At 38.2% G+C, this 25511-nt stretch overlaps 1 protein-coding gene across 1 annotated transcript in view; it reads left to right on the top strand.

The window, feature by feature from the left end:
- Nucleotides 1-25511, top strand: part of PRDM5 (PR/SET domain 5) — a 98365-nt gene that overhangs the window by 24846 nt on the left and 48008 nt on the right. Inside the window, exons 3-8 of the mRNA XM_070756627.1 lie at nucleotides 4320-4512; nucleotides 6337-6511; nucleotides 10761-10853; nucleotides 11122-11243; nucleotides 17835-17914; nucleotides 20804-20888. Of these exons, the coding sequence (XP_070612728.1) occupies nucleotides 4320-4512; nucleotides 6337-6511; nucleotides 10761-10853; nucleotides 11122-11243; nucleotides 17835-17914; nucleotides 20804-20888 (748 nt within the window). The remainder of the gene's footprint in view (nucleotides 1-4319; nucleotides 4513-6336; nucleotides 6512-10760; nucleotides 10854-11121; nucleotides 11244-17834; nucleotides 17915-20803; nucleotides 20889-25511) is intronic.

Raw genomic sequence — 25511 nt, 5'->3', positions numbered from 1 at the left:
CGTGGTATAGGCTATTCGCTAAGTTCGAACCCGCGAAAATCGAGGGAACACTGTATGGTTAATTAAAATGACTGATTGTGCCAGGTTCAAGCCATGAACATAATCGGGAAGTTATAATAGAATAACAGAGTTGGGAGGCTCCGTGCAAGTCTTCTAATCCAATCCCTGCTCAAGCAGGAAACCCTATAACCATGATGCTGAACCTATGACACACATGTAGAGCCCTCTCTGCAGGCACACAAGCCGTTGCCCCAGCTCAGCTCCAGCACATGTGCCTCTTGCCAACCAACTGGTTTTCAGTCTCTGCCGTGCACACATGGGGAGCTGTTCTGTTTGGGTCACTCCGGAAGCTATGACCAACCCCAAAAGATAAGCCAGACACACCGGTTGAATCCAAACACAGTTTTATAATGGTAAAGAGAAAAGAAGCCAACAGAAAATGTCCTTACAGGTCAGGAAAGCACTGGAACTCCAAAAGAAACACGAAAGCAATTGTTCATACAGAAACACAGGATCCTTAATGCCAGACGAGGCTGTTGAGCTAACAGACACAAACCTCCCACGGGTCTTCAAGACTGCTGGGCCACGAGCCAGGAACAAAAACGCTGAGAGAAAATGCAGATAACACCAACTCCACTTTGATAACACTCCACGCTGCCGAAAGGGTTCGCATGCCTTATAAACCCTTCCCTGCTAATGAGGACCACACCCAACCCCCAGGTGCTCCTCATTCAGCGCTGATAATATCTACGCAGTTGAGTTCTCCTTTGATCTATGCGTCTCTGTCGCATACTAATGATAGCTTGTGCTTCGTCATCCAGGGACTCCAGGGAATCCAGAGAATCCAAGCTACTTGCTTGAGATAACCCTTCCCCAGGGCTCCCAGGCTTTGCTTCATCGTCACTTTCTTGACCGCTGTCTCCACTGTCTGGCTGCAAAGAACTCTCCCCTCCGCTCTCAGACTCCCCCGGGCATGGAGCCAGCAGACACGCAGCTGGTCTTTGATCTGGCTCAGGCTGAACCACAACAGGGAGCGGGGTACATGTGGGAAATATGCACACAGGGGGAAGGGTACATGTACTGGGGTCACACACATGTGGGGAGGGCATGCACTGATAGGGTCCTGGGCATATGCATGGGTCACGTGTGCATGCATGGGGGGCACGCAGTGGAAAAAAAGGTTAGCCATTATTGCCCTATAACATTTTAGACAAATGGTTGTCCAGTCTCTTCTTGAAAACCTCCAGTGCTTCTGGAGGCTAGTTGTTACAGTGATTAATTACTCCTTAGTTCTAGGTTGTATTTCTCCTTGATTAGTTTCCAGCCATTGCTTCTTTTTTGCCTTCACATGCTTTGGATAATGGGTTGACCCCCCTCTTCTTTGTGGCAGCCTCATATTGCTGTCCTGCCACCTGCTATCATGTAACTTCCTGCAACAGTCTCATTAAACTTCCTGCAACCTTTTTTCATATGTTTCCAAATGTAAAATAATGCACTTGGGGAAAAGGAATCCTCAATCTGAGTATTGTATTGGCAGTTCTGTGTTAGCAAAAACTTCAGAAGAGAAGGATTTAGGGGTAGTGATTTCTGACAGTCTCAAAATGGGTGAACAGTGCAGTCAGGCGGTAGGGAAAGCAAGTAGGATGCTTGGCTGCATAGCTAGAGGTATAACAAGCAGGAAGAGGGAGATTATGATCCCGCTATATAGAGTGCTGGTGAGACCACATTTGAAATACTGTGTTCAGTTCTGGAGACCTCACCTACAAAAAGATATTGACAAAATTGAACGGGCCCAAAGACGGGCTACAAGAATGGTAGAAGGTCTTAAGCATAAAACATATCAGGAAAGACTTCATGAACTCAATCTGTATAGTCTGGAGGACAGAAGGAAAATGGGGAACATGATCGAAACATTTAAATATGTTAAAGGGTTAAATAAGGTCCAGGAGGGAAGTGTTTTTCATAGGAAAGTGAACACAAGAACAAGGGGACACAATCTGAAGTTAGTTGGGGGAAAGATCAAAAGCAACATGAGAAAATGTTATTTTACTGAAAGAGTAGTAGATCCTTGCAACAAACTTCCAGCAGACTTGGTTGGTAAATCCAAAGTAACTGAATTTAAACATGCCTGGGATAAACATATATCCATCCTAAGATAAAATACAAAAAATAGTATAAGGGCAGACTAGATGGATTATGAGGTCTTTTTCTGCCGTCAATCTTCTATGTTTCTATGTTTCCTTGATTAGTTTCCAGCATTGCTTCTTTTTTGTCTTCACATGCTTTGGATAATGGGTTGACCCCCTCTTCTTTGCGGCAGCCTCACACTGCTGTCCTGCCACCTGTTATCATGTTCTTCTTCTCATTAAACTTCCTGCAACCTTTTTTCATATGTTTTAGTCTCCAGCTCTCCAATCATAGTTGTTGCTCTTCTCTGCAGTCTATAATCTCAGCATCTGTTTTGTATTGTGGTGACCAAAACTGGATGCAGTATTCCAAGTGTGGTCTTACCAAGGCAGTCTTAACACGTCATGTGATCTTGATTCTATCCTTCTGTTAATGCAACCTAAGATTTCATTGCCTGTTTTGGCAGCTACAGTATGCTGGATCATATTTAAATGGTTGTCTGCTAGGACTCCTAGATCTCTATGGCAGTTGTTAGTTTGAGCCAGGTTCCACCTATTCTCTACAAGATTATTTGGTTTTTATTGCCTAAGTGTAAAATCTTAGTTTTCTCACTACTGAATTTCATTTTGAAAGATAAGGACCTGTTGTGGTTAGCTCTGGCCCTGCTCCTGCCCCAAGGACTGTGGATGTGGGGGAGACATCCACATGCTGCAGGCCTGTTTTGCCCCCGGTGGAATCTGCTGATGAAGGCTCCTCTGACCAAGAAGACATGAGTGACAGGGTGGAGGAGAGTGTGGCAGACAGCTCAGAAGGAGATCAATTATCCAGCTCCTCCTTGGATTCAGAACAAGAGTTAATGATACAGCCACGCATCCGGAGAGCGATGCATAGGCAACAACAACTGAGAGATTATTATCAAAGAAAATGAGGCCACCTGTGGTTGGGTGGGGCTGTGGTAATTAGTGAGGCTGCTATAAAGAGCAGCCTGTGGGTTTGGCCATTGTGGAGGATTATCTGATTGTTGTGTTTCGTGACTGCTTTACTGACTTTGCCTTTTTGTGTGCTGATTTTCCCCCGCTTTGAAACTAAACCAGAGCAAAGTGTGTTTCACTTTGTGAAAGAAGAAGGACTGTGAATTGCCTCACAGCTGCAAGCTAAGTATCACAGAACTGATAAGGGACTTGTACAAATTACCAGTTTGTTTGGAGACGAGTGGTCTTTGCTATACCAAAAGAGGGCTTAGGTTAAGGGAATTTTCATTATAAAGAACATTGTTTTGAATTTTCAAACGTGTGTGTGTCTGAAATTTGTACCTGTGCATTTTTGGGAGGATTCTACCAGAGAGCCCAACAGAACAAGGACCAGTGTTCCTTCTGGATCTTGAGCCTTTCTTCTGGAGTGTTGAATATTCCTGCCAGCTTGGTATTGTCTGCAGATTTGATGAGCTATTTTATTCCCTCATCTAAATTGTTTATGGAGATACTAAAGAGTACTGACCTAAGATATTAACTTGGGGTACCCCACTACTTACAGTACTTCCCTCAATGTAGATTTAGTTCCATTAAGAACTGTATGTTGAGTTTGGTTGCTCAGCCGGTTACAAATCCATCTGGTGGTGATGCTGTTTAACCCACATTTTTCTATCATATCTAGTATAGGTAGTCCTCAATTTACATCAGTTCATTTAATGACTGTTCAAAGTTACAATTGCACTGAAAAAAGTGACTTGTGACTATTTTTCATAGTTACAACCTTTCCAGCATTCCCATTATCATGTGATCAGAATTCAGATGCTTGGCAATAATTGGTTCATATTTATGTCCATTGCTGTGTCCCAGGATTATGTGACCCCCTTTTGTGACCTTCTAATAAGCAAAGTCAATGGGGATGTCACTGACCACATGTCAGATCACTTAACAACTGGGTTACTAACTTAATAACCTCAGTGATTCATTTAAGTGTGGCAAGAAAGGTCATAAAATACAGCAAAACTCATCAACAAATGTCTCACTTAACAATCAAGGTTTAGGGGCTCCATTGTGGTTGTAAGTTAAGGACTTCCTGTAGTAGCTTGTGATCTACTGTGATTAATTTCAATAAGTTCTAATTGTTTCTTGATGACTAAAAAAAACTTTTGTTTTAGAAATAGATTTAACAACAATGAATTTCTAAAATAATTTTTCTCCCAACAGGAAGGAGAAAATATTTTCTATCTAGCTATTGAGGATATCGAAACAGATACCGAACTCTTGATTGGTTATCTTGATAGTGATATGGAAGAAGTAGAGGAAGAAGATGAAGAGGAAGCCATTATTAACCAGGAAGAGGAGGATAGCAATAACAGTAATGGCACTCATAAGGAATTGCAACAAACTAATGAAAAAGGTAAGATGAATAATTTTAAAATAATTGTAATTCCGAATTAGAATCATCTCTTGATAAGGAGAAAAATGAATGGGTACTGAATGAATGTGAATTGAATGCAAAAATGAATGACCAGTGCAAAAGATGTATATTGAACTGATTAGGCTACAAGCAGAGATTCAAATCACAAAGCCAAAATTTTAAAGGAAAATGATTGAATCAAAAGAAAAGGGAAGAATAGGTTAATTGAGTTATAATGGAGTTGATACAACCTAAAAAAGAAAGAATTGAGAAGATTAAAGAACAAACCTTAACGTATGATTTTATATATGAATTATCAGGTTCCAGAAGAATAAAGGATCTTCGGAGAGGGGCGGCATACAAATCTAATACAGTAGAACCCCGACTTACGAGACTAATTGGTTCCGGAAGGAGGCTCGTAAGTCGGAACGCTCGTATGATGAAACATTGTTTCCCATAGGAAACAATGTAAAGTCAATTAATCCGTGCAACAACAAAAAAAAACCGCTGCCGCCGAACGCGGAAGTTAGCGTTCGGCTTCAGGAGAGAGCTGCGAAGCGGTGCGGGTGTTTTAAAACGTCGCTGCCGGCCTGGGGGCACCCCCCCGAGCCCCCCCAGGCCGGCTGCAACCTTTTAAAACACGCGGGATACGAGCGCCAAGGAGCTGTCTCCTGAAGCCGAATGCGGAAGCTCCTTGGCGCTCGTATCCCGAATGTGAGCTCGGGAGGCGAACAAAAATGTCGCTCCCCTCCCAGCTCTTATCTCGAGTAGCTCGTAAGTAGAGCTGCTCGTATGTCGAGGTTCCACTGTAAATTGAATTGAATTGAAATACAGTCCCTGGTCTGTAAATGTCCTTTAATGATTGTACAGCACTTGCTGGCAACCACGAGTGGATCTGGGGTACAAAAATCTGCATGACCACTAGAATGGCAGGAAGGAATTAGCCTATGCTCTACAACTTTGCTGCCATTTACAAGTCATCTGGATTTTTTGAGCACTGATCTAGTAATCTAAAGATGGAAATCAGAAAGTTACTTATTTATGGAGGAGTATAATATTTATTATTTATTTATTTATTTATTTGTTTATTGGATTTGTATGCTGCCCCTCTCCATGGACTCGGGGCGGCTAACAACAATGATAGAAACAGCATGTAACAATCCAATACTAAAACAACTAAAAAACCCTTATTATAAAACCAAACATACATACAAACATACCATGCATAAATTGTAAAGGCCTAGGGGGAAAGAATATCTCAGTTCCCCCATGCCTGACGGCAGAGGTGGGTTTTAAGGAGCTTAAGAAAGGCGAGGAGGGAGGGGGCAATTCTAATCTCTGGGGGGAGTTGGTTCCAGAGGGCCGGGGCCGCCACAGAGAAGGCTCTTCCCCTGGGTCCCGCCAAACAACATTGTTTAGTTGATGAGACTCGGAGAAGGTCCACTCTGTGGGACCTAACTGGTCGCTGGGATTCGTGTGGCAGAAGGCGGTCCCGGAGATATTATAAATATTAAATTATTAAATAAATATTATACTCCTCCATCCAAAATGATACTTCTTGAAACTTAAGCATACTCAACATAGTCATTCAGTTGTAATTCTTAATAAAACGTAATAAGAAATTAGGAAATATTTAGGAAGCAGTCGTAATTACATTCAGCTGATTTTTCATTTCACATTTGTTTGCAGTCTGGCCTCTGGCACTGTGTTGATCTCTGCATGATAAAAGTTGGACATCTTTCTCTTAGAACAAAACCTATTGTAATGTTTTTACAAAGAACTAATATTTTTTTTTCGAATTTCTGTCTTTTCTCTACCATGTAGATTGTTTTCCCTGTACAGAGGAGCATGCTTGTCCAAACTGTGAATCCAGTTTTGCAAGCCAGGAAATATTAGCTGCACACCTTCAGACATTGCATCAAAAACCCAGTGAAGAAAAAGAATTCAAATGCAGGAATTGTGGAAAGAAATTCCCAGTAAAGCAAGCTTTACAGAGGCAGTAAGTCTGTGGCATTTGAAACTATAAAGTCAATAACACCATACAGAAGTGTTTTATGTTTTATGAACTATAGCAAATTTAGTTTTGAACTTTGCTAGGTATTCCATGGGCATATACTTTATAATAAACATGTAATATGGGCAGTAGGAAAAGCAAGTAGGATGCTTGGCTGCATAGCTAGAGGTATAACAAGCAGGAAGAGGGAGATTGTGATCCCCTTATATAGAGTGCTGGTGAGACCACATTTGGAATACAGTGGAACCCCGACATACGAGCAGCTCTACTTACGAGCTACTCGAGATACGAGCTGGGAGAGTAGAGAAATTTTTGTTCGACTCACGAGCTTCCATTCGGGATACGAGCCGAGAAGAGCCAGCCTGGCTTGCTTTGCTTCCGAGCTGATGCAGAGCCGAATAAAGCGTCACGCCCCTCTGACGCTTTCGGCGGCTTCCGAAGCGATGCTGGGCTCTTTTGCCGCCAAAAGCGTCAGGGGGGCGTGACGCTTTATTCGGCTCTGCATCAGCTCGGAAGCAAAGCAAGCCAGGCCGGCTCTTCTCAGTATCCAGCTCTTGGTGAGTCCTTGGCTTCTGCTGGGGGTGCAGAAGCGGGCGGGGGGGGGGGCGGCAAAAAAACCGCCCGGACAAGCACTTGCTGCGAGGCGGGCAGGGGGGGGGCAAAAAAAACGCCCGGACAAGCACTTGCTGCGAGAGGCGGGCGGGGGGGGGGGCAGCAAAAAAAACGCCCGGACAAGCACTTGCTGCGAGGCGGGCGGGGGGGAGGGGGCAAAAAAAACGCCCGGACAAGCACTTGCTGCGAGAGGCGGGCGGGGGGGGGGGGGCGGCAAAAAAACCGGGGCACTTTTGCTGCGAGTGGCGGGAAAAAATAAACAAGAAAAAATAAGCGGCTTTTCCGCTGCCTCCTAAAGCGGGGAAGTTCGCCAGGAGGCAGCAGAAAAGCCGCGCGTGTCTTTTAAAACATCGGAGCCGGCATGGGGAGGCTCTCAATCAACCCCCGAGTCCGGGTTCGGGGCTCGGGGGCTGATTAAAAGCCTCCCCATGCCGGCTCCGATGTTTTAAAACACACGCGCGGCTTTTCCGCTGCCTCCTAAAGCGGGGAAGTTCGCCAGGAGGCAGCAGAAAAGCCGCGCGTGTCTTTTAAAACATCGGAGCCGGCATGGGGAGGCTCTCAATCAACCCCCGAGTCCGGGTTCGGGGCTCGGAGGCTGATTAAAAGCCTCCCCATGCCGGCTCCGATGTTTTAAAACACACTTAAAACATCGGAGCCGGCATGGGGAGGCTTTTAATCAGCCTCCGAGCCCCGAACCCGGACTCGGGGGTTGATTGAGAGCCTCCCCATGCCGGCTCCGATGTTTTAAAAGACACACACGGCTTTTCCGCTGCCTCCTAAAACGGGGAAGTTCGCCAGGAGGCAGCAGAAAAGCCGCGCGTGTGTTTTAAAACATCGGAGCCGGCATGGGGAGGCTCTCAATCAACCCCGGAGTCCGGGTTGGGGGCTCGGGGGCTGATTAAAAGCCTCCCCATGCCGGCTCCGATGTTTTAAAACACACGCGGGGCTTCTTTGCTGACTCCTGGCGAACTTCCCCGCTTCAGCCGACGTCTTTTCCCCTCAGCCCTCGGGCTTGCACGCATTAATCGCTTTTACATTGTTTCCTATGGGAAACAATGTTTCGACATACGAGCTGTTCGACGTGCGAGCCTCCTTCCGGAACCAATTAAACTCGTAAGTCGGGGTTCCACTGTACTGTGTTCAGTTCTGGAGACCTCACCTACAAAAAGATATTGACAAAATTGAACGGGTCCAAAGACGGGCTACAAGAATGGTGGAAGGTCTTAAGCATAAAACGTATCAGGAAAGACTTACTGAACTCAATCTGTATAGTCTGGAGGACAGAAGGAAAAGGGGGGACATGATCGAAACATTTAAATATGTTAAAGGGTTAAATAAGGTTCAGGAGGGAAGTGTTTTTAATAGGAAAGTGAACACAAGAACAAGGGGACACAATCTGAAGTTAGTTGGGGGAAAGATCAAAAGCAACGTGAGGAAATATTATTTCACTGAAAGAGTAGTAGATCCTTGGAACAAACTTCCAGCAGACGTGGTTGGTAAATCCACAGTAACCGAATTTAAACATGCCTGGGATAAACATATATCCCTCCTAAGATAAAATACAGGAAATAGTATAAGGGCAGACTAGATGGACCATGAGGTCTTTTTCTGCCGTCAGTCTTCTATGTTTCTATGTTTCTATATGAATGAAACAAAAACTACTGTATGTATAAACAGAACATCATAAAGGCATGCTTAATCAGCATCACTTCATTCTACGTTATGGCTCCTTTATCAAACTTACATAAACAATGTAATATTATCCAGTATTGTGAATGCTGGGATATTAGATGCACCCAGTCATAAACAGACTGAGCAAGATATTTTCATAAATGTATATATTAAAAATAATAAGCATAAACAAATGTTTATAAACATTTGTGTCATTTTAAAATTTGGATTCGGGAATATATTGAAATATATTAAAACAATTTAAATGAACAATCTAATGTAAGTGTTGTACATTAATTCCAGGAAATCATACAAGTCATATGCCAGGATTTGTTACTTTTTTTGGGAAAAATAGATTTTATTTGCAGTCTGAGTTGGTATCTTTATAAAAGCATTAGCATTTAGACTTATATGCCGCTTCATAGTGCTTTTACAGCCCTCTCTAAGCGGTTTAAAGAATCAGCATATTGCCCCCAACAATCTGGGTCCTCATTTTATCCACCTCAGAAGGATGGAAGGCTGAGTTAACCTTGAGCCGGTGGTGAGATTTGAACTGCTGAACTACAGCTAGCATTTAACTGAAGTAGCCTGCAGTGCTGCACTCTAACCACTGCACCACCCTGGCTCCGTTATTGTATATCATAGGAGCTAAAGCGTTTAGAGTTTTAGCATTTTATTTTTTAACAATTTTTACTTAAACTACTTTCTTTTACGTGAATTACTTTTAAAAATTATTTCTATATTGTTTTAAACTTATTATCTGGATTTGCTGTTAATTATGAAAAACCACTTATATTTTGCACAAATAAGCAAATAAATTAAGACCATCCCCATTTTTGTTTTTGTTTTGTTTTGTTTTTTAAAATAATTTTTATTTACATATACTGTATACATTGAAATAATAACAACAGACAATACATTTACATCTAAACAGTATACAATACACACACGAAACTTAAAAGACGAGCATATAGTATATCTCCCCTCCCCTCCTAAGGCAGGCTCTATTGACAGCCGCTTTTTTGTTTTTAGCGGTATTGAGACCAATGGTTTAATCGATAACATATAATTTATGTTTTGTATTATATAATATTGCATTTAAGTTCTTATTATACAGTTAATAATGTTTTGTATTATATAATATTGCATTTAAGTTCTTATTATACAGTTAATAATGTTTTGTATTATATAATATTGCATTTAAGTTCTTATTATACAGTTAATAATGTTTTGTATTATATAATATTGCATTTAAGTTCTTATTATACAGTTAATAATGTTTTGTATTATATAATATTGCATTTTTCTTATTATACAGTTAATAATGTTTTGTATTATATAATATTGCATTTAAGTTCTTATTATACAGTTAATAATGTTTTGTATTATATAATATTGCATTTAAGTTCTTATTATACAGTTAATAATGTTTTGTATTATATAATATTGCATTTAAGTTCTTATTATACAGTTAATAATATAACATACCTAACGCACATTCTATTGAATAGACAGAAAAAAGAGTTGTATTAATTATTTGGTAATTTTGATTTATAATATTTCTTTATCACGCAGCACTGCTGGTAGATGTTCTTTTATTCAACCATGTGTAGAAATATTTCCAAATCTGATAGTATTTTGATTTATCTTGTTCTTTTAGCTCCATTGTTAGCTTGTCTGCTTCAGCACAGTCCAACATTTGTGAATGTATGACAGGTAGTCATCATGTCAGGATAATCATGTGGACTTTCCATCATGGTTGTAAACGGGTATTGTTTGTTATAAATTGAGTCACCCCACGTGACTGACTCTATTTTGTATATAAATAATTACTGTAAGCATTTTTGTATAGGTAAAATTCAGAATAGACAACGTGTTTCTTTATACACGTTGCAAAAACATCTGAAGAATGATACGTTTGACCTGAGGTTTCTTTTCTCTTTCCTAACAGTGTCCTTCAGTGCACAGAAAATGTGAATCCAGGAAATTGCTCAAGAAGTTTTCAGTGTTCTCTTTGCAACCTATCCTTCAGCTCAGAATTGAGGTTCCCTGTCTTAATTACTGGACTACTCTCATCTTGCTGCTGACTCCTCTTTGCATGTTTGCTTGCTTTCAGATTTCATAGTTGCCTTGTGAACACTTAATTATGTGAGATGGAAACTGCTTTGTGTCCCAACATGCAGTAAGTTATGCATGAAGTAGGCTAAAAGTCTGCTGCCCAGCATGTGCATTCAAATACCTTTCCAGATTACATTTCCAGGAGTAGATTATTTGATGCCTTATTTTTCTCTTCTTCAATCGCCTGATGTCAGTTTTGAACAACACAAAGAAGCATGCCGAGGAGATGCTAGGTTCGTATGCAAAGCTGTCAGCTGTGGGAAGAGGTTCAAGAGTAAGGATGCCCTGAAAAAGCATAAGGAAAATGTTCACACTGGTAAATAACATATTGGAATTGTCACTACTAAGGAGAAATTTCACCAGTTTTAGAATGTATTAATACACCGCTAAAGAAAGATTGTGGATTTTTTTTTTTAACAAATTGTGGGAGCTACAATTGAAGGTTAAAAGTCAGAGGAAGATAATTCTGAACACTAGTTTTTGTAAAAAGTCATAGGAGTCGGTCGGCGTCATCGTCATTTTCAAGGATACACTTGTGATAGTTGAGCAGTTCCTGATACTAAAGCAGCATTGCAGATTCACAAGCATTTATATCAAGGCCTGTTCTTCTGTCTACATAGGCCAAATGAAAAGCATGGCCAAAAAAATGAAAAATAGAGGGTGATTTCCTAAGATCAGTTTCTGGGAAGGTTTCTGCTCAGAATAATAGGTGTGTTCTTGTTCACACTGCCCCACTTAAATATGGGTTTGTTTATAATTACTATATGTTGCTTGTAGACCCAAAAAGTATATAGCTAATTGATTACTGAATATACAAATCAGATAATTTTAGTGTTTGTGTTCACATTTTAAAATTGTTTTTAAAGAACCTGGCACAGCCTAACTTAAATATGGGTTTGTTTATAATTACCATATGTTGTTTTTAGACCCCAAAAGTATATAGCTAATTGATTACTGAATATACAAATCAGATAATTTTAGTGTTTAAAATTATCTGATTTTTAAATCGGATAATTTTAAACTTGTTTTTAAAGAACCTGACCCAACCTAAACAGTGTCTAGTCATGTACAAGTTTGAAATGGGGATTTTCTCAAATTCATCTGTTTGCTTTTGGGACTATATTGTTACAGTGCAAAATCTACTTCTTTTCTATAGGTGTTGCAACATTGCAGGCACAGGAACAAAGCTTGCAACATGAAACTGCATTCATTAGGCTGATTAAAGTAGCAAAAACACACGGATGCTAAGATCTTCTTATCCATTAGACGTGATCGTGTGACAGCCTCTTGCTGAATAAATAGAAATCATAACAGGTGTAAAGCAGCTTGGCTTCAGAAAATAAAGCTCATGGAATGAATAGACAGTTAGCAGGAGTTTGCCTATGATAGGTATGTTTCTTTTCTTGAGACAAAATCCAGAATATATATAAATGTGTAGCAATCCTTGAACAAACATCAAGGATAGGAGCAACAAGTGGCAATATTTCAGGAAGGAAGGAGTCGGCAACAAATTGAACAGTGAAGTCATGTATCCACACTCAAGAAGATACAGAAATAATGGAGCAAACCCAGTGAATAAACAGCTAGAAGCTTATTACACTGGTGAAATAGGCTCTGTGTGCTTAGGAGAAGGGAAAAAAACATCTCTAATGGATGCCGAAGACAGAACCATGAGAAATTGAATTAAAAACTGCACGTGACATGTGCTGTCTGTAAAAACAAGGACCAAGAACATGACAGAAGAATGTCTATAAGTTATCAAGTCCAATGAAAAATAACTTTTCCTATGTATAGGAACATGATGGTAGCATTATCTGTCCTTACAATCAAAAGAAGAGGGCCAGAGTGGAAGTAATATTGGAAGTCCATTAGGAGTTGGGTGGCCTATAAATCCAATAAATCCAATCCAAGTCAGAAATTAGCTACCCAAAAGATGCTGATATTTGGAGATATTTGGTTTCAGGTACTGTAGTCTCTGTCAACAAATACTACCAAAATCCCCCTAGATACTTGAGGCCTTTTTAAGCAATTTTTAAAAAGTGAAAACAAGTGACTTTGGGTACAGTAGTCTTGACAACTACAATTATTTATATTTTATATATTCCTTAATTTTGTTAAAATAGATATTTCCCAATCATCCTGTTAGGTATCTGTTGGTGGAGGGGAGAATTGCCTCCCAATTTCTAGATGAAAAAATATGCAAATGTTGTGCCCATGGTAATATTTTTCAAACCTCTATTTTTTTTCCCAGACTCTGGAAAACTAAGAAATTTGTTAGATCCAATGTATCTATGTTTGCAGGTGCAAAATATGTCAGTCCTGCTAAGTAGAACAGACCAGGGAATCAATTCCACAAGAAGGATAAACTTGCTTTTATGGAGATTGGATGTAATACCAGAACCTTGCAATTTTCCAGAGGAAAAAAAGATAAGCTGAAGATGGCTCCACCTTTAGACAATGGCAGAATAAAGAACTGGCTACTCACAATTCCTGTCTGGAAAAGGAGAAGACAGGATATTGCCTACAAGTGTTCCAGACACTTGTAATTTGCAAGGAGACCACAAGAATCTCTGATAGATTTAGAACTGTGGGAGAAGAGGGAATAGCCATCTGACTCAAACTATGGTTAGCACCTTCAAAAGGACATTGGGTTCACATACTTCTTTTTGCCATCACTTTTGAAAATTGCTTTTTAGCTGCTTTTCAATTATGAGTGCTTTGGATCAACGTCTGAAAATACTGGGTGAGCTTTCTTCCTTAATGAAAAAAGTTTATATATAAGGTTTTTTTTTAGCATAAATAACAAAAGAGTGGTCAGAACTTTGATTTTATAAAGTTGCAAACCAACTAAGGATGTAGATGGATTTGAAATATCATCTTGGAATATCCTTCCCATGAGAAAATAGGAACTATTTTGAGTTCTTTAATAAAAACAACAGCCAGGATGGAACTTTGAAGGTTGTACATTAGAGGAAACTGCAAGGCACTAAAAATTACAATTAAAAGAGAAGCATACTCAAACTCTATTAAAAATACAGAAAGTAGCAATACATTGGATACATTGAAAGATATTTTTGAACAATGGACACAGAAGATAACTTAAGATCATCTGCCTCTCTAGAGAAGAAGAGATCACTTGTTGTATTTTAAGAAAAGGTGATAACTTACTAATATTGTTTATATTGAGATGAAGGGTGAAGTAAATTAAATATTTTCTTTTAAAATATTAAAAATAATATTAAAAATATTTTTCTTTTATATTAATATTTTACTTTTTCTATTTTTTTCACACCTCTTTTAAAATTTGTATTGTTTATCACTGTCAAGTTTAATAAAATTATTATCCTTGTACAGTAGTGAATTAGGGAGATGTTTGAACTGATTTTCAATGATACATCATTATTCTGGACTTAAAAATGTTTCAGTACCACATGTCTACATAATGGTTGATATATATTTCTATCAAAATCATGATGATCTTACCTGTTGTACCTTACAAGGTCTATTAAAATGGCCAAAAATAGTTGTAAATCATTTTGCCAAAACATGGCAAGGTTGATTGGAAGGATTTTAATTTGAGCTGTTGAATTTGTAAATTCAGGCAAAGACTTGTACCCTGTACAGTAGAAAGAATAGGCTTTTGAAATGAATCAAAGAAAAAAGTTAGAAAGAATTTTAATACTGTATTATGCATACTGGATAAAAAAGGAACAAGATGAACTTGAGGTCAGATAAGATTTCATATGATTATGGAGACATTGTGGGATGCTACACATTATTGGAAGGTAGCAATTGAGGATTATCACTTAAATCAAGATAATGTGGTCTCAAATAGTTAAAGGTTTAGTAATTTCCTCAAAATCAACAGAAGCACTGAGTATTCTCTTCAAAGAGATTTCTCATGAGAATTTTTGTCTGGGAAGAAGCACCCAGCAGCTCTTCCCCACAATATTGAAGTAATCTGGGCCAATTCTGTGATGCACTGCATTCATTAATAATGTTACCCCCTGTGGTTTCAGTCTGGTAATATATAAATGTAGTAAAATAAATTCAATAAATGATATGAGAAGCTAATAGGGAAAGGAGCTTCAATTTGATGGAAATTTGAAGAGAAATGGATCTTAAAATAATAATTGCAGCAATTCTAGTAACGCACAAAAAAATGGACTCCCACAGGATAAGTCTTATTTAGAAAGCACGATGGCAAATAAAAGGAACATACAGGGTGCGTTCTGAAAGTAATGCAATTATTTCTTTTTAAAGTAATTTATTGAACAGATTTGCACAAACACTTACAATTATCCAAAGTACTGTCCTTGGGCTTCTACACATTTTTTCCAGAGACTCTGCCATGACCGGTATGCGCCCTGGAAGGCGTCTTCGGGGACCTCTCACAAGGTCTTCATCACAGCTGATTGGATGTCTTCTATGGACATAAAATGTGTTCCTTTCAGGGCTGGGAACAAAAAGAAGTCTGCTGGGGTGACGTCAGGACTCTAGGGGGGGTGGGGCAGCGTTGGCACCTGGTGTTTGGCCAGGAACTCGCGGGCTCGTAGCATATTGTGGCAAGGCACGTTTTTCATCCATAGAAGTCCATACAACTCCATGTTTCTGTTATGGTAGTTCCATATATTCTACTTTGGTCAAACCCTACCCCAAATTTTAAAGATTTTAAGCATGGTTCAGCAAAATTATCTGAGTTCCAAAAAAAAGTAATAAATACAATTAGAAGATTAGAATGTATGAAAAGACCTTAAAGAATTGAGTATACTAACCATTGAGAAAAATTACAGATAGTCCTCAACTTACAACCCAGTTGCTTAAAAATTACAGATAGTCCTCAACTTACAACGCGGTTGCTTACAACGTACTGGGTTGTAAGTCCTCAACTTACAACCCAGTTACCCATAAATTTTCATTTATGAAGGCCTTGGGACAGGTACTCTATGGTTTTTAAAGCACCCCCTGGCTGTTGCAAATGGTCGCGCTATAACCCCCTCCATGGGCAATGGACACATTGGATATTTGGAAGTGATCATGCTCACAACTGATTGAAGTGGTCTCTAGTCTCATGACCACAATTTGCAATGTTATTTGCCAGTTTATTATTTTTTTCCTGGTTTCCGGAACAAATGTCCATTTGAATAAATGGATTTCCACTTATGACTACTGTGTTTGCTTAACCGTCACAAAAATATTGTAAAATCACATCCAGCTACATGGGGATCTCAACTAGCAGCAAAAGGTTGTTGCAAAGAAGATGACCTGTTGTGTTTCTTTTTTGTTGCAAGATGTAGAATATGATTCTTTGTTTAATTGGTAATAATAGTTAGTTGTCTTAAAGTGCTAATTAGAGCAGAGAAGTACTTCATAACATATGTTAATATGAAGGAAGCATCCTTCACTCTACCATTAAAGTAGTTGCAACCTTTGAAGAGTCAGATATTTTCTTTGAAGACTTGCCTGGCTTTTATGCGCATGCTTTGTGGCTCCACAGACAATACTTCTGCAGGGACCACCAGTGAACTCAAGCTTCTGGTGATGATCACACCCAGAGATATGAAGGCAGCTGGGGCTACTCTCTGAAGTGACCACATAAGCTTTTCTAAGAATACAGCTGCTTTAACATTTCGAGAAGAGATGTTTTGTTCATGCTTAACTTGCTTGGTTTTAGCATTTTCACCATCTTTACCTCTGAAGCAAGTTGCTTTATGCCACACAAATTATTTAGGTTATTCAATAAATGGCTATATTATAATATTTTCAAGTTTGTCCATGTCTTTATTTACTGAAATTGTAACTACGTTTGCAATAAAGCTGAAACACTTTCTGAGTCAGATATTCTCTGAAATTAGTTTATTTATTTATTTATTCTTTGTCCAATATACAATACATATGGAAGAGAATAGACATTAAGTAATATATATAAAGATAGAAAGTAAAAAAGAAGAGAAGTAGATGGGAGGGAGAGAATATATATGATATATGAAATAAGGAAAGACAATTGGACAGGGGATGATAGGCACATCAGTGCACTTATGTACGCCCCTTACTGGCCTCTTAGGAACCTGGAGAGGTCAATCGTGGAGAGTCTAAGGGAGAAATGTTGGGGGTTGGGAGTTGACACTATTGAGTCCGGTAATGAGTTCCACACTTCGACAACTTGATGGTTAAAGTCATATTTTTTACAGTCAAGTTTGGAGCGGTTAATATTAAGTTTGAATCTGTTGCGTGCTCTTGTGTTGTTGCGGTTGAAGCTGAAGTTGCACGCATTGAGTTTTTTCCTGCCAATGCTGATTCAGATTTTATGCTAGTTTTAATGCTTCTTGAGAATCAGTTTGGTGTAGTGATTAGGGAACCAAGAGGTTGTGAGTTCTAGTCCTGACTTAGGAACCAAGCTGGTGACTGTAGCTTTGTTTCAGCCAAGCAAAGAGGAAATGACAGGCCAGTTCTGAAAAGCTTTCCAAGAAAGCTACAGTGACTTGCACAGACAGTCTTTGAGAGTTGGGTGGTTTAATATTGAATCCGTAAGACTAAATCAAGTAACTTTTGAACTTTCAGTTACTTCTTTTATGCAAGGATTTATGATATTCCTTGAAAACAGTAGTCACTATATGTAATTTTAGGTAGGCACCCTTTAGCCTACATGGAAATAGTTCTACTATATTGGGTTGCTTTGTTTAAGAGAAATGAATCTTTTCTTGGTCTACATTTCATAGGCAAAATCTTTGGAGGACACCTACAGAGTCGGTGTTGTAACTTAATATGTTAGAGATGGAGTAAGAGTGTAAAATTCTTGTATCCATTAAATGACCTGTGAAAAATGGCACAGGCAGTGAAAACATTTGGCCCCGTCCTTTGTACTTCTTTATTAAAGCTGTCTGTGGTATTTTTGTTTCTCTTTTAGGAAACTCTAGGAAGAGGCTGATGTGCTCAGTATGCAATAAGAGGTGCTCTTCAGCAGCAAATCTTCAAGAGCATCGAAAGGTCAGTTGAGTGAGGGTTGACCCCCAGTAGGTTCCAACTTTTCTAGGGTAGAGGCCAGAGAGATCAGTCCCTTGAGAGCTGCTAAAACATAAATTATCCAGGGTTTTCTTTCCAGCTGATGAACACAGTAGTCTGAAACCTAAGTATTTATTTTTGTTACCATGTTAAATCAAAGTTAAAACAAAAAACCATTTTGTATTTCTTTCCTGTCCTAGAGATAGCAATTTTGCATTAGGTATATTTTACTGTTATAGTTAGAATGCTTAAAATTATGAATAGATGGTAAATTCATAGTAATAATTTAATAGCCATTTAAATCAAACGATTCTTCTTTTGACAAATGTCTCTCTTGCATTAGTTTTACTAAATATTATTAGCATTGCTAGTCATGCACTTTAGTGCATTTATCCTGCACTAAAATATTTATATTTAATTGTCCATGAACATTATTTGAAAGAAGAAGGAAAATTATAGATATTAAAGAAAAGAAATATCTGTTTCAACCCTGTCAATGAAAAAGGAATATAAAGCAAAAGTAAAGGTAAAGGTGAACTTCAAGAGAGACAAGAAAGAAAGAAAAAGAGAAAGAAAGAAAAATAAAGAGGAAGGAGGGAGGGAGGGCAGGAGGGAGGCAGAAAGAGAGAGACGAGAAAGAAAGAACAAAGGATTAAATAGTATATTTTGGATGTAGTAAAGAAATAGACAGAGAAATTGTATCTCATTGAGGTGTTTGAGGGGAGAAGTGGCCAGGCATCCTAACCTTAATTTGATGAGTGACATCAAATTGGCCACACTCATCAAGTCACATGATCAACCAGCCACATCTACCCAGTCACATTGCCCAGCTACACTCACCTAATCATGTGATCACGAAGTCATGCCCACCCAGTCATAGGATCACCCAGTCACATGACCATGAAGCCATGCCCACCCTGTAACGTGATCATGAAACCACACCCATTGTCACATGCTCATGAAGTCATACCCACAAAATAAGCCACAGAACCAAAAGAACCAGAAGTAAAAACTTAAAACCCACTCCGTATTCGATGTTATCCACACCAAACTACACCTCTTAAGAGTTTGAAGCATGTTTGTTTTCAGAATTAAGTATAGCATTTAACTTTCTCAATAGAGTGGTACTTCCAAATTATACAGTTTATGTACTCTGAATTATGTTTTGATTGATGTAGCTGCAGATACATTTTGGAAGTTGCCTTAAATGTGGAATAAATTAGAGTTATTGCTTATGTTAAAATTTGTCTGATAACATATTTATATTAATATAATTATTATATACAACTGCCTGAAGTTCACTTTCTCATTTTGATTATAAGTTTTATGTGCTATTCTTTTAAATACTATTTTATAAATATAAAAATATCAGTTGTTGTGAGTTGTCATATCATACTTATGATATCGTACAGCTACAGAATATATGCAGTTAATCTCAAGGAAATTTTCAGTGTTTATTCCAAGGCATTCAGTTCTGGAGGCTTTTTTTTCATGTGTTAGATATTTTTCTTTCTGTACTTTTAAAATGAGTGATGGACAATATATTCTTATATAAAATATGTTTATTTTAGACTAGTTTATCTATGTCCAGAGTGTCCATAGACATGAAGGTATAATCATTTATAAAAGGTTTTGTACTTCATGAAATCTAAGCAACTTTATTTCAAGGCAAGGTTTTGGCCCACATTCTATAACAGTAAGAAGAAAAATATTTTTTCCCTACATATGTTGAAGTACAAAGCCAATTCCTTCATAAACTCCAAGCCTCACCAAGTATTTAGAATTGTCTTTAAAGATCAGATCACAGTGCTTGGATTAGATAATCTTTTCAGAGGCTTATAGTATTAAGGAAAAACTATCAGCAAGTTTATGGACTATACATCAGAATTCACCAGGAACAAACCTGACTAATAAATAACATTTTACGGTTCATTACGCCTTTCTTTTCCTTCAAAATATTATTTTCTATTGTTTTATTTCCTGATCATGTAATGTTTTTTGGTTGACTTTCACACATGCTTCTGTATCAAGCTTGTGTGTTTGCTAACTATATACAGTATATGCACCTCAATAGTTGGCCGCAGCCTTCACTAAAGTTGAGCAGGGTTATAACTGGGATGTGATAGAGAAAAAATCCCAAATGGTAACAGGGAAGTATATATTCATGTGGACAGCAGGACTCAAGATCACTTCTTGACTTTATACAGATAAGATATCCCTTTGTGTTTATCAAATCAATTGGATAGGACAAAACCAGATGTGACAAATATAAGTTTATGACATGTTGAAAACAAGTGATCTTATTGAAAAAGCATATGGAAAGAGATATCTGATCCCCTTTTGGGTCTGATTATTTCAAGCAGCTTACTTCATTCTAAACTAATTTTCAGACTAAAATGAAGAATAAAATCAGGAATAGCAAAAAAAGAAAAGCCACTTATACCATAGTTAAGCTTCTTCTAAAAGTAAAAATTGCTATTGCTACGGTACAGTATAAGGAAATTGGGTGTACGTAGGAACTATAGGCCTATCTGTTTTGTTCCTTCTAAAATAATCATACAAGATATCAGGATCACATTCTGCTTTTTGATAGGATCTTGAGTAGTGATTTGGTAAGATGTTTGTACATGGTAGAAAAACTCAACAGTTTTCATGTGTTAAAATGAATGGCCCTCAGAAAATAATTATTTTCCACTAAAGCCCTGCAGAGTTTTTACTAGTTGATCAGGTGTTCCAATTAATTTATTGCAAATTGCATTTATTTGTTGCTTACATTGAAATTTGTTTTTATAATTTTGAAAACCAGGTTGTAAGTGATGAAGATAACTATATATGGGCAATATACTAAATTAATATTACATATTAATATTGCAGGTCCATGAAATAGTTGAGTGTCAAGAATGTGACAAGAAATTTATTTCGGTTAATCAGCTAAAACGCCATATGATAACTCACTCAGGTAAAGATGGACTTTCTTCCCTGTCAAATAAAACTACTCAGATTATTTTAAACTGTTTTCATATTAGAGTTTCAAAAATTGCATGGTGTTAACTGTTAATAAACAAATACATCATAGTGCCATTACAACCTTTCCTGGCATAACAGATTTCAGATATAATATACTACAACATACTTTGGCCATACTATTTAATAATTAGTTTAACAATTATTGAAATGTTGTCAAATTCACCTGTAATGTGAAAATTGGAAAACTAGAACTATCAGATAATGAATACATAGCCTAGATAACTTTTTTTGGAATGAAATTATTTTGATATGAATGCCTTGTATTTCTAAAGAGTACATGGTCATACTTCTTTTGGAAAGAGTATACTTTGAGCAGGTAGCTGGCTAAAATTTATTTATTAATTGGATTTGTAGGCCACCCCTCTCCAAGGACATTAAAAATTATTTAGATCCAGGGACAGGTCTTAGTGGCTTTATGAGTTTGAGGCTGCATATATAAATTCTGATGCTTTGCCATTAATTGGTTGTGCTAAAAAGCAATTCTATTGTATTGTATTGGCAGTTCTCTGTTAGCAAATACTTCAAAAGAAAAGGATTTAGGAGTAGTGATTTTTGACAGTCTCAAAATGGGTGAACAGTGCAGTCAGGCGGTAGGGAAAGCAAGTAGGATGCTTGGCTGCATAGCTAGAGGTATAACAAGCAGGAAGAGGGAGATTATGATCCCGCTATATAGAATGCTGGTGAGACCACATTTGGAATACTGTGTTCAGTTCTGGAGACCTCACCTACAAAAAGATATTGACAAAATTGAAGGGGTCCAAAGACGGGCTACAAGAATGGTGGAAGGTCTTAAGCATAAAACCTATCAGGAAAGACTTAATGAACTCAATCTGTATAGTCTGGAGGACAGAAGGAAAAGGGGGGACATGATCGAAACATTTAAATATATGAAAGGGTTAAATAAGGTCCAGGAGGGAAGTGTTTTTAATAGGAAAGTGAACACAAGAACAAGGGGACACAATCTGAAGTTAGTTGGGGGAAAGATCAAAAGCAACATGAGAAAATATTATTTTACTGAAAGAGTAGGAGATCCTTGGAACAAACTTCCAGCAGACGTGGTAGATAAATCCACAGTAACTGAATTTAAACATACCTGGGATAAACATATATCCATCCTAAGATAAAATACAGAAAATAGTATAAAGGCAGACTAGATGGGCCATGAGGTCTTTTTCTGCCGTCAGGTTTCTATGTTTCTATCCCACCTATAGCTTGGACGCTTTTGTCAACAGGATCATTTTTCTTAAAATTTTATGAAACAACAAACCATTTGATTGTTACCTTACTAATATCATTGCAAGCAAGTGATGCAGATATGAATCTTTAATGATAGCTATTTTTGTGGACTGACACAGGGCACATAAGGCAAAATGCTTCTGTTATTCTTAAATCAAACCATATTTTCCATAGGCAGTAGAAATTCAATTATGTTCTGTTTCCTTTAGCCCCAATTCGTTTAAAACAATTTCCAGCGTTGCAAAATAGTTTTATCGTTATCTGCTGTCCTCATCTTACAGCACGTTTTAGGTGCACCGGTTTAAACAAAGAAGCACAATAATTTCAGAAACTTTTTAATATGTTTTGAGCTTACGGATTAGAATAGTATAGCAGTAAAAGTCAACTAACAACTGAAAGCTAAAAACGTAAACATATCGGCTGAATTTTAATAGAAATGAATATACTATATGTATTACTAATTAAGTTTTAAAATGTTTAAATTGTCATGCCCTCTTTCTTGTTGTTAGTCTGGCAAGAAGCTTTGCTTCTTTGAAGTCATTCTCTTTTGATTTAAGCTAATTAACCAGAGTTTAGTTTTTTGCTGTGATTGTTGCAAAGAACGTGCCAATTTCTCAAGATGCGCCGTGGCTTATATTTTGGGAAGCGACTTAACTGCATAACGTAAAAGGGCATAAGATGTCTTTCTAATTGGTTTAATCTTAATTGGGTTGACTTCATTGCAGAAATCTCCGAGGAGATGAATGTTTCTGCCTTTCATCTTCTAGCTCAATATAAACAAGAGCTTAAATGTCGCCCCCCCACTCGTTTTCTACAGAAAAACGCCCCTACACCTGCGAGGTTTGCAATAAGTCCTTCAAACGGCTCGATCAAGTGACTGCACACAAAATAATACACAGTGAAGATAAACCCTATAAATGCAAGCTTTGTGGAAAGGGATTTGCCCACAGAAATGTTTACAAGAATCACAAGAAGGTAAAAACAACCCCCCCAAAAAACCATTCTGCTGTTGCTGTTTACAGCTGTGCTTAGATTTGCAGCTGTTGCTCATGATCACTGATGGATCAATACGCTTTGGCATGCTTAAAAACACGAGCTTTAAATCTTGCAAAATCTTAATGTTAAGTACATTAACCCAGTGATTTTCAACCTTTTTTCAGCTGCGGCACATTTTTTACATATATAAAATCATGGGGCACATTGAGCAGGGGGGGGGTTTGGGGGGGCTAAAAAAAGTTTGGACAAAAAAATTCTCTCTCTCTCTTCCTCCCTTTCTCTCTATTTCTCTCCCTCTTTCTCTCTCTTCCTTCCTTCCTCTCTCTCTCCATCCCTCTTTCTTTCTCTCTTCCTTCCTTCCTCTCTTTTTTGCTCTCTTTCTCTCTTCCCTCCCTCTCTTTCTCTCTCTCTCTCTTGCTTTCTTTCTCTCTCTCTTTCTTTCTCTCTCCTCTCTCTCTTTCTTTCTTTCTCTCTCTCTCTTTCTCTCTCTTGCTGAGCTTCGCGGCACACCTGACCATGTCTCGCGGCACACTAGTGTGCCACGGCACACTGGTTGAAAAACACTGCATTAACCTATAGAACTAGCAGGTTCCCGGTTATTGTTTGGTGTTTCTTTAATTGACCCAAGCTAGTTTTTATTGATTGATTTTATCCAATACACAATGAGGGTTTTAGTGGGTAGACACATAGTAAAATAGTTCAGTTGGGGTTTCTTCCTCTGGGAAATTTTATTCTCTCTTTTAAAAACAAATCAAAACTGGAAATTTCTAGTAAAATTGTAGTCATTTGATATCACTACTGGGAGAAACATTACAATTTGTACTCTGTTCCAGTTAAAAGAAGGAACTCTGCCTAAAAATGTAGAGAAACTTTACTTTTTAGTCGACATTGAGACCCCTGTCTGTGAGATTTAAGTGACAATCTGCCTACCCTAATTTAGATAATGCCTGTCATTACTTTTGACCCCGGGGCACAGTTTCAGTGGCATGCCTGCACCCTTGACTGCTGCTGCTTCTTCAGAATGGTAAGATTGTTGACAAAGAAACAGAGAAAAAAAATTTTGCTTAGCATTTGGGATCCTTGGCTCCCCCCCCCTCTTTTCCCAGCCGCCCACACTTTGATGAAACAGATATAATAAACCTTTGACATATTTTTCACAGTTTGGCTCATGTTATATGTCATCTGGGAATTTGGCACTGAATCTTTGCACCATCTTTTGTGTTTTCATCCATAAATCATATGAAAGGAATAATAGCCAAAATACTTCTTGCATGGTGAAACAACTATAACTGTTCTTTCTAAGACAAACAAGATACACAAGTGTTCTGTTGGGCTCTCTGGTAGAATCCTCCCAAAAATTCACAGGTACAAATTTCACACACACACACGTTTGAAAATTCAAAACAATATTCTTTATAATGAAAATTCACTTAAACTAAGCCCTCTTTTTGTATAGCAAATAGCACTGGTCTCCAAACAAACTGGTAATTTGTACAAGTCCCTTATCAGTTCTGTGATACTTAGCTTGCAGCTGTGAGGCAATTCACAGTCCTTCTTCTTTCACAAAGTGAAACACACTTTGCTCTGGTTTAGTTTCAAAGCAGGGGAAAAATCAGCACACAAAAGGTCAAAGTCAGTAAAGCAGTCACGAAACACAACGATCAGATAATCCTCCACAATGGCCAAACCCACAGGCTGCTATTTATAGCAGCCTCACTAATTACCACAGCCCCACCCAACCACAGGTAGCCTCCTTTTCTTTGATAATAATCTCTCAGTTGTTGTTGCCTATGCATCGCTCTCCGCATGCGTGGCTGTATCATTAACTTTTGTTTTGAATCCAACGAGGAGCTAGATAATTGATCTCCTGAGCTGTCTGCCACACTCTCCTCCTCCTTGTCACTTATGTCTTCTTGGTCAGAAGAACCTTCATCAGCAGATTCCATTGGGGGCAAAACAGGCCTGCAGCATGTGGATGTCTCCCCCACATCCACAGTCCTTGGGGCAGGAGCTGGGCCAGAACTAACCACAACACACAAGATGGGTGAAAGATGACTAGCTTACATGCATATCACAATCTAACTTGAAAATATTAAACCTTTTTTAAAAAAAAAATGTGCTTAAAAGTGATTTGTTTGTAGGGAAAGCAAATGAAATATTCTCTAAACTCATTTTTATTTTCAATGAATTCCACACTTATATCTTAAATTGAGGACATAGATAAAAATGTCCGTTCAAATGACTCAAAATAGGAAGAGGATTGAATGTAAACGTTGCTGTTGAAAAGGTTTATAGATAATCTTGAGAGATTTGAAATAGTTTG

Source organism: Erythrolamprus reginae, chromosome 7 (assembly GCF_031021105.1).
Source record: "Erythrolamprus reginae isolate rEryReg1 chromosome 7, rEryReg1.hap1, whole genome shotgun sequence".
Lineage (NCBI taxonomy): Eukaryota > Metazoa > Chordata > Lepidosauria > Squamata > Dipsadidae > Erythrolamprus > Erythrolamprus reginae.
Note: the sequence above shows the minus strand (reverse complement) of the source record. Positions and strands in the feature narration are given on the sequence as shown.